The sequence below is a fragment of the Rhopalosiphum maidis genome, chromosome 1 (genome assembly GCF_003676215.2).
Source record: "Rhopalosiphum maidis isolate BTI-1 chromosome 1, ASM367621v3, whole genome shotgun sequence".
NCBI classification, from domain to species: Eukaryota; Metazoa; Arthropoda; class Insecta; order Hemiptera; family Aphididae; genus Rhopalosiphum; species Rhopalosiphum maidis.
The window spans coordinates 13,739,553-13,750,714 of record NC_040877.1 but is presented as its reverse complement, the minus strand read 5'-3'; the positions used below and the strand labels follow the sequence as shown (position 1 = coordinate 13,750,714).

General features: G+C 31.4%; 1 protein-coding gene across 1 annotated transcript; it reads right to left on the bottom strand.

Annotated features, from left to right (window-relative positions):
* Positions 1 to 4,165: 4,165 nt before the first annotated feature.
* On the bottom strand, positions 4,166 to 6,685 carry LOC113557521 (proline-rich extensin-like protein EPR1). The gene has a single exon (XM_026963129.1). The coding sequence runs from the start codon at positions 6,683 to 6,685 to the stop codon at positions 4,166 to 4,168; it is 2,520 nt and encodes an 839-aa protein (XP_026818930.1).
* Between the last annotated feature and the right edge of the window lie 4,477 nt (positions 6,686 to 11,162).

Sequence of the window (11,162 nt, the reverse complement as noted above, 5' to 3'; positions counted from 1 at the left end):
TACTGACTACATGCTAAAACGTTTATTATATTATAGGTTTATCTTAAATCTATATTGTAATACTATTGTATCCCTACATAGGTATAGCGTGATATGCTTCATTTATATAATATATTATTTTATTATATATTATATTTTTGGCCGTCAATAGTATACGACAAGTTATACAACTTTATATAGGTTATAAATTTTAATAATTTTTTAAGAGACAATTCCTCACTTACTACTCACGTAATTATATTACATTTCTACGTATTAGTTAACCTAACCGACTACTGTCACCACTCATAGATGCATAACTAGAATGACCGCTTTATTCTGAGTGTGAATTTATATGATTTAAAATACATTAGATTTTTAAATTAATTATGCTATTCTAGCTTATACCTTCTAGTTATTATTTAGAAAATCTATCTACTGCTTCGTCTAAATTTTTTTTGTTAGCATCTTCTATTTCTATCGCTATGATCATTAAATCACTTAATCGTTTGTCACCCATTGAACATACAATATTGTACTAAGTGTAACCGCAGGTAGTCTATAACGATATCATAGATGTGTTAGAAATATAGAATTATTCTGAATTACAAGCATAATATTGTATAATGGAATACCCACATACGCCGATACGTACCTATTATATATTTATATACACTTATATTTATACTATATTTTATTATACCGCAATTATACCTACTAACGAAAAAAACATTATCTGGAAAGTTGGAAATAGCTTTGATCAATGATCATAGACGTATAGTTCATGCTATAATCTAATAGGAATCTAAAAATAATAAATATTATGCATTTATATTTTATACATTATACCTATTCATTATATATAGTATTCATAACAATTAATAATATATTTTAATTTTACTCATGGGGCCATAGGCCATCGCCCGTGCGCCGTCGGTACATTGTAAATTTTAATCCAGGCCAATAAAACTCGGAAAAAAAGGGAAGCCAAAGTATACCCTGCGCCCCCTCTCAAATGGTGTCCTTGCCTACCCTACCTAAAATAATTAGGGGTACGAATACAAAGGACAGCTACAATCAAATTTCTACGCACTGGCCTACGTTCGAAATATTTATAAAGCACGTGACATAATACAATGTGAATAATATAATATTTTAGGTACAGCGCCGCATACAACGTATTTTGCCATCATATGCACGTCCGGTTCGTAATCAATTATATAACTAGTACCGTAGGCATAACCGTACAGCTACACTTTTAATAATTTGTAGTGTGGAGTTATATCGTTTTGATTATAGGTATTTATGGCTAAAATCTGTCCGATAATAAGCCTAATAATTTAATACAATATTTTTAGCGATTGATATTTAAACTATAATTGGTTGACGTAATTTGTAAAATGGTATGAAAAATGTTTTTATTACATTTTTTATTAAACTTATTTTGAAAAAAATAATGAAAATATTATATTCAAAATACATTGGTATATTGGACGTTGCCCATTCTATTCCCTTTTTACAAAAATGTCTATTCCCAAAAGGCTCTGGTTTTTTATAACACAAATTCATTCCAATTACATATTATAGACTTAGGATTTTCTCAAAAGTGATGTGATTAAAAATGTGCTGGTGTACACTAAGTAAATTATAAAAATTTATATATTATTGTGAATTAAATTTTATTGAATTTTTAGTGTTAAAAATATTAAAAAATGTATGTATAAATAAAAATATAAAAAATCATACATGTTGGGTAAATATTATTGGCACAATCTTTTAAACCATATCTACATCATTTTATTCGTTGAAAACCAGTCAATGATGTTTCCAGTGAGCTGCCGGTTTTTTTTATGCCTACAATACATAACTCATTTTTATATAGAAATCATGTTCAATATTTGGGTATTCTGTTTTATAGATTTTAAAGTTAAATAAAATATCTACCAAAGATTGTTTAGATGACTGGCGCGACTGCAATAGATCGATTGAAAATGTAATTATAACCCTTTCGATTGCGCCGCCGGCTGTGTCACGTGTATGTACGTTTTGTCTGAAGACTTGGATATTAATGATATGACATATTTTAAATATGCCCCAATTGGCGCAATCACATCGGTAACGTAGAAATATCGTTTTCCGCATATAAAACTTTACTAACAGATATAATAGAAGATCTTTCAAAGTTGAGAACATCAAAATGTAATGCAAGTAAGCATTTAATTAGAATTATAAAATAATTATTATTTTTTTTATACATACAAATATGCCCAAGTCTGAAAATTATTTTTTATTGCCAGGTATAAATAACATGCTGAATGTTAAAAAATTCAAAAATTGGGCCCTATTTTTAATATGATTTGAAAAAGATTATTTTTAATTTGTCTAAGTAATTACATCTATAAAAAATAAATTAAAATTTTTTTTCAAATAAACACATTTTTAAGCGCATATTTCGATATTTTATTATGCATATGTATAATGTATTCGCATATTTTTATGATTTAAGAGCTTAAAGTCCCGAGCCCTGACCATAAGTAATATATAGGTATACATTTGTGGGTTAATTATATGAACCAATAACGCTGGGTTTTGCATTTGCGTTATGCAGTCCAAGGTGAACACTAAGACAATTCTAGTAATCTACAATTTGTAAGTAGAAAAACATAATTTGACCGATTCCACGTCTTATAAGGCATGCTGATTATACAAAAAAAAAAAAAGGTTTCAAAAGATAACATTTTTGTTTATCACAGTTTTCACTTCTGTTGTGTTGTGCAATACAACCACAAAACAACAAAATCTAAACACCGGAGACAACTCATATTCATAATCGATCAAAAATAGTAACATGATTACAAAATTTACCAATTAATTATCAATCATCTAAATTAATAGAAATGGAACAAATTAAATAAGTCACCAAAAGTACAATATCATTGTAAACGTACTTGTAAAAATGAAATTACGAAAACACAAAAATTTACAGTTAAATATAAAGACCCTTATAAAAATAGAAAATATTTCTAAAATTCACTACGAAATAGCATGTGCAATAGTAGTGGAAGTTTGTCAAATAGTCTTGTTACGCCTTATATATCTTTTTACACTCAATACTCATATTATTAATATTATTATTTTTCTTCAGTAGTTAACATATAGTGATTAATATTATTGAGTATTTAAATATTTAATCCACAATATCATGATAAACTTAACTTAAGTAACATTATTTGTATGAAATTAGCACAGGTCTTATAAACGTTTAAATAGATTGAACATTTCTGTAATTTTTATTTTAAAGTTCTTCCATAATAATTGATGGCTTTATACTTTTAAGTTTTATTATTTATTTATTTTTTGTTTTATGATTTTTGTTTTAAATAGTATTATTTAATATTCATTTTCTAAGAAACTAATATATGAATAGAACTTTAATTTTTACAATAGGTAGTTATCAAATATTGTCAACAAATTCTTGTAAATCTAAAAAAAAAAATCTCTATTATAGAACTATTACAATTTTATTGAATCATAAAATAAATTTGTACCGAAATAACTATTACAGTAATAATTTACAATTACCTACATTCCAGCATACACAATATTATTATTAATTACAAAATTATTAAAAATTTTTAAAATATTCTTGTGCAATAATAATAAAAATACAGCTGTATATAATATAAAGTTAAAAAAATGTATTTCTAAGATTATAATCGAATTAACGATAGTGTTATAGAAAAAAATAATAATAACTTACAAACATTGTTATAATAACTTCAACTTATTCTTTTAACACAATTACACAATAATATTCGTATACAAAATTAATATTATAGTTATTTGTTATATTGGTTCGCATAGGTATACAAAATGCAATTGTATAATATTATCTAAATTAATTGCTTAAATACATACATTTATAAATTAAAAATTAAACACTATAATGTTAAAAAATAATAATAATTAGTGTTACGAAAATTGACGTTCGTGTTCGGTTTTATTTTAAATAGTAAAAATGAATCGTTCGTTTTACATTCAAAAGAAAACCACACGATTCAATTTGTCATTAAAATTTTCTAATCATATTATCGTATTATAACCTAATCGTAAATGATGAAAAAAAAAATTACAAATATCGATTCACCAAAAAACCAACGCCAACGTTATACGTCAAACGAGTCGTCTATGGCACCCTCGGTCCGGGATTGCTGGCGGCGAATTCAAGATCGGAGTCGTCGCTGTGGTGATCTGCATCACCGTCATCGTGGCGATCGGTATGAAACCCGTTATCCAGGAATCTGCTGACCAGATTACGCATGATGTACTCCCATTTCAGTTGACGCCTTATTTCGAGCGGTGCATTCGGTTCGACGCTGTCACGAGAATACATGACCGTGAAACAGTCTGAGCAGTAGTACGACACGTACGATTCCTCGTCCTGGACGAAGCTGACGTTTTGGTGCATGGTGGCAACGTGAGTCTCAATGTTATTTAGCCTTTGTGACAGCTGGACCTGCAGCGCTTCCGGTCTCATCGTTTCCCAAGTCCTTATCGGTTGAACGCAGTGACGAGGCCACATCGGCGGCATTGCAGATGCAGTCTGATCCGTGTCCGACGTTAGGTTCCGGTATGACGGCATTGCAGATGCAGTCTGATACGTGTCCGACGTTGGGTTCCGGTACGGTGGCATTGCAGTTGCAGTCTGATACGTGTCCGACGTTGGGTTCCGATACGGTGGCATTGCAGTTGCAGTCTGATACGTGTCCGACGTTGGGTTTCGGTACGGTGGCATTGCAGATGCAGTCTGATACGTGTCCGACGTTGGGTTTCGGTACGGCGGCATTGCAGATGCAGTCTGATACATGTCCGACAATGAATTTCGGTACGGTGGCATTGCAGTTGCAGTCTGATACGTGTCCGACGTTGGGTTTCGGTACGGCGGCATTGCAGATGCAGTCTGATACATGTCCGACAATGAATTTCGGTACGGTGGCATTGCAGTTGCAGTCTGATACGTGTCCGACGTTGGGTTTCGGTACGGCGGCATTGCAGATGCAGTCTGATACATGTCCGACAATGAATTTCGGTACGGTGGCATTGCAGTTGCAGTCTGATACGTGTCCGACAATGAATTTCGGTACGGTGGCATTGCAGTTGCAGTCTGATACGTGTCCGACGTTGGGTTCCGGTACGGTGGCATTGCAGTTGCAGTCTGATACGTGTCTGATGTTGCGTTCCGGTACGGCGGCATTGCAGATGCAGTCTGATACGTGTCCGACGTTGGGTTCCGGTATGGCGGCATTGCAGTTGCAGTCTGATACATGTCCGACAATGAATTTCGGTACGGTGGCATTGCAGTTGCAGTCTGATACGTGTCCGACGATGGGTTTTGGTTCGGCGGCATTGCAGATGCAGTCTGATCCGTGTCCGACGTTGGGTTCCGGTACGGTGGCATTGCAGTTGCAGTCTGATACATGTCCGACAATGAATTTCGGTACGGTGGCATTGCAGTTGCAGTCTGATACGTGTCCGACAATGAATTTCGGTACGGTGGCATTGCAGTTGCAGTCTGATACGTGTCTGACGTTGCGTTCCGGTACGGCGGCATTGCAGATGCAGTCTGATCAGTGTCCGACGATAGGTTTTGGTTCGGCGGCATTGCAGATGCAGTCTGATCCGTGTCCGACGATGGGTTTTGGTTCGGCGGCATTGCAGATGCAGTCTGATCCGTGTCCGACGTTGGGTTCCGGTACGGTGGCATTGCAGTTGCAGTCTGATACGTGTCTGACGTTGCGTTCCGGTACGGCGACATTGCAGATGCAGTCTGATCAGTGTCCGACGATGGGTTTTGGTTCGGTGGCATTGCAGTTGCAGTCTGATACGTGTCCGACGTTGGGTTTCGGTACGGTGGCATTGCAGTTGCAGTCTGATCCGTGTCCGACGATGGTTTTTGGTTCGGCGGCATTGCAGATGCAGTCTGATCCGTGTCCGAAGTTGGGTTTTGGTTCGGCGGCATTGCAGATGCAGTCTGATCCGTGTCCGACAATGGGTTTTGGTACGGCGGCATTGCAGATGCAGTCTGATACGTATGTGGTGGTGGTGGGTTCCGGAACGGCGGCATCTGTATCTGATACGTGTGCGGCGGCGGATTCCAGTACGACGGCATCTGCATTTGATACATGTGCGGCGGCGGGTTCTGGTACGGCGGCATTGCAGAAGCAGTCTGATACGTGTCCGACGATAGGTTCCGGGACAGCGGCATCTGCATCTGATACATGTGCGGCGGCGGGTTCTGGTACGGCGGCATTGCAGATGCAGTCTGATACATGTGTGGCGGCGGGTTCCGATACGTCGGCATTTGCATCTGATACGTATGCGGTGGCGGGTTCTGGTACGGCGGCATTGCAGATGCAGTCTGATACGTGTGCGGCGGCGGGTTCCGGTACAGTGGCATCTGCATGTACACGCTGTCCGGCGCCATCGGTATCTGTGATGTGGGTGGAATCATATTTGTCATCAACTGCAACGGCAACTGTCGAGGATGATAAGTCAACACGCTAAGTGGTTGCGGTGCCAATGGCTGGGGTGGTCCGTACGTCATTGACTGGTGCTGCAATGATTGCGGTGGTTCACGATCCGCAGTCGTCGGCAACGTTTCACTATTTGTAGCAGATGATATGTTTTCTTCTGAGTTTTTCGACATATCGTTATTATTTTTAATATTTTTATCACCGTTTCCGGAATAATATTGTACGTTAATTGCTACCGGAACTTCGATCTGTAAATCGGACAATCAAACACGTGTTATTATTGATTGGTATACATTCCAAATTGATATTGATGCGATTATGGTACCACCCAAAGCTATCTTCGAAGGACGAAATGAAAGCTTTAGATGTATCTTCAAGGTTATAGAATATTACATACTTAGTAAGTAGGTACTTTGTTGTATCATTCATATGAATAACACGCACTTAGACCCACGACTCTATATATGGTCAGTTTTTGAAATTATTTGGATCTTTTTATTGATTTATCTCTTTTCCTTATTGTCTTAAAAACATTTTTAAATTTAATCTTTTGTTACGTTTTTGTCGTTATTCATTATCTGCAGATACGCATATGTAAATACCACGTTTGACTATTTATATGTATTAGTGGGTTTGCTTTAATAATTGTCAATCGAAATAGATTATATTAGATTTATGTAATAATAAATAAAACATTATAAATTATTATTTGTACCTAACTATTGTAACTTGTAAATTTAGAATCATTATGATTTATGTTAAATATTTACCGCATTAAAACGGTTCACACAATCATACATATAATATTACTAATATTCATTTTCATTTCATTAATTTAATACCTATTTGGCTATTTACACAATATACACAAATTTAATACAATACAATACATAATTTAATATTAAAACTTCTAGTAGAAAGATAATATAAAAATATATTATTTTATACAAAATAGGTATAATGTATTACTATAGTAATGTTAAAATCTAATATTATATTGTTTGTAGGTATAGGTAATTATTAACACTCATTAATTTTATAGTAATGGGCAGTGGCCAAACGTATGTGCGGTTGGTGACTCCACTTCCTGGTTCCTGTCGTCCGTGGTAAATTTAAACCTGATATTTCAGATAACGTTCACACAACAAAGGCACGTGCATTTCAGATGTATATGATTACATAAAATAATCTTTTGCTGACTCCGGGGACTCCATGATTGAATACCACATTACCACCATGTGGAATTGAAAAAAGGCGGTAAAATGGTTGAAAAAGATTTGTTTTCAAATATCCCGCCAACAACTGTCTGTGTTTGAAATCTATCATATTTAATATCGCCTCGAGATAAACGGAGTCACCAACCGCACATACGTTTGGCCCACGATTAAAGATATCGTAATATTAATGATAATCGTGGTTTGGCCGCTACTACTCTAGTTGTAGATATTATACTATTTATAGTCTATAATATAGCTAATACCTATACGTCCTATACTATAAAAAAATACAATAATTACATAGTTTTTCTTTAAAGCCGACATAAATATGCATATTTATTCTAATAGTTAAACATAGGTCTAAAATATAGATAATAGGAAGTTTCTCAGATACAAACGAGTTCAGTGTTACACCAATTAATCGGTTAGGTACCTATATGGTTGAGACGATAAATCCCGATTATAAACTGTAAGTGATCACGACTAGAGTTTCGATTGATTTTGTATATTCGGCAATCGAACGGAATTTATTGGCCAGTATATAAAATTCAGTTGGCAGATAATGACAAAGGATTTAGTAAGTATAATTATTATCCATAAATTTACATTATGATTCTACAGGTTATGAAATACAAAAATTTCTTACTCCCATCAAACAGCATACAATTGTTAAAAATATGTTTTTGCATAAAAATACGGATTCTAGGTATAACATATTGGAACTGGGTACAGTGAAAAATACTGTGTATTATTATCTATTACCTACTAACTCCAATCAGCAAATAGTAAATTATAATTGATTAACAGTTAGGCATTCACATAATTTTTAAGTACAATATTTTGGTCAATAAAAAATCTGTTTTATTTTTTTTATATTATATTACTTTACAAGAATTATCAGTTTATATCATATTATTTTCATAATTTAATACAATACGGGACTCATATAATGTAATAAATATTCAATACGATACAGATTTTTCTTGATCATAAATAATTTGTAACTTACAACACAAACATATTATAATTATTTAAAATAAATTATCCAAATAATATTTTATAGTTCCAGTCATATTATTATATTTACATGTTTTTTATATTTTAATTTAGGATATGTATCTATTTAAAGTTTAATAATATTTTAAATTTAAGATATTTTATCATTTCAACTTTACCATTCAAAATTATGAATAGCTGTATAATATTAAACATTAAATTAATTCTGTAATCCATAAATTGTTTTATATTATATAAATTTTCAAAGGATTTCTGTCAGACACCAAGTATGCAAAAAAATAAAGAAACTTTGAAGTTCTGCAAGCTGTGGATGATACAGCATTGAATCAGTATCAGATACTGTAAATGCAAAAAATAGTATACGTGAAACTACTTATCTGCAAGCAACAAATACTAATTTGAATAATAAAATGGTAATGAAAATGATTATTGTTATAATACTAATAAGTAATAACTTTATCAGTTGAGTCTACAATAATAACAACTAAATGAAAAAATAAATAATTGGCAAGTCTAATAATATTCACTATTTAGATTAGTTATATTCACCACATTCAAATTTATGTATGATATACATACTGATTCTTGGGGATAGGAGGGAATGTTGCTATTTCTTATCAATTTTTATGTATTAATGTATAATACATAATTAATTTAGTGTTCAATGTACCTATACTTAAAAATATCTGAAATAAAATTTGTTAATTAACTTTTAATTATTTTAAAATTATATATTTCAAAGAAGTAATTGTATAATTAAGTAATTTTTAAGTCGTTTTAGATATTTGAGCATTTGAAAAACATTTAAATTAATATTTATTATAATACTAGGTACCTAATAATTATATTTCTATAATTTAATAAAAATAAATTCAACAGAAATCAGAATATGACAATAGAGCATCTTTCAAGTTACAATACATATGAAAATTCACATTTGGATTCAACACCTAATTTTAGTTATTCAACATGTATATTTCATAATACTTTTCTTGAGAAATAATAATTAACACTAGTTACCTATTACATTTTAGGATTAAACTACTCAAATAAAGATATAATGGACTAGCTAGACATTGTATGCAATGAGCAAGATATTCAAAGGTTAATCATGGAGCACTTGCCTTGCTTTTGAAGATTGATAACATTGCATAGGCTTTAAAAAATAAAAGTGGACTTTATTATAATATTTCTGTTAAATTAAATGTAGGTTTCACACATTTTCTTTTAAAGTTATGTTTTTTTTATACAATTATAAAAAATTTAAATTTTTTAGAAAAACTGGCATAAAAGCAGTTTAATAGTTTAATGTTTAATCTTAATAAAGCATAAAAAAAAATACTACCAATAATATTTTGTTTGAAAGATACCTAACTCTAAGACTTGGATTTTTTTTTTAAAAATGTCGATTTTAACTTTCACTTTTACAGTTATATTTTATAATTATTAAATTATTATCATACTATATTACTCATTAACTTTACATTATGTCTTAAGCAATTTAACATTAATTTTCCAAATGTGAATTTTAGTGAATTTTAACTATATATAATTTATAGAAACTGATAAATTTACCTTTGAAGTGCCAAGATAAAATAATTTCACTGTAGAAACTATAATAATAATTAGAAGTGTCGTCTAGTCTCTAGCTATAGTGATATGATCAAAACTAAATACTTTTTGATAGTGAGAATTGATAGAAAAAAAATATTTTTGTCTGAGCCCTATGATTAAACTTGTTGATATATTATCATATCTTTAAGCATATTTTTAAAAATTTTAGGAATTTTTTATTATATTTTTTGGAGGGTATGATCCTAAAGATCATATAACAAGAACTCTTTCAAAGTTATTTAACAATGAGTATGCTACTAAATGCACAATGTTGAATGTACTGGACGGGACATGATAAAGATAAATCATAAAATTGGCAATACACAATTATTACAAGTTATCAAAAGTAAAAAGTAAAATTGATTGTTTTCCATTTCCAAAATATTACTAATTAATAAATATCAATAATCAATTCATATAATTATCTTTAAGTTAAAGATTTAGATTTTTTTTTAACTACATCGTTAAAAGTAAAAACATTTATTTTTAAACAATTGTTATTATTTTTTATTATATTGCAGTATTTGCAATGCACTAACTATCTGAATAATAGAGTAATATTTTTATCACTTATTGGCTTTGTTTTTCATTGTTTTAGAAAAAAGAAAAAAGAAAGAAAAGCATTGGAAAAATATCATAACGCCATTTAAAAGAAATCATTGACCTCAAACAAAATAAGTATAAACAATTAAACAGTTACATCAAAATAATCCGTTTGATATATCCAAAAATATTTCTAAATTAAATAATATTAATTCAACTTTATATATCAAAGACAGTTTAATTAAAAACGGCTCCTATA

Bases quoted from the DNA above. Each gene is read 5' to 3' on its own strand.
- LOC113557521 (XM_026963129.1), bottom strand. From the start codon at position 6,685: ATGTCGAAAAACTCAGAAGAAAACATATCATCTGCTACAAATAGTGAA.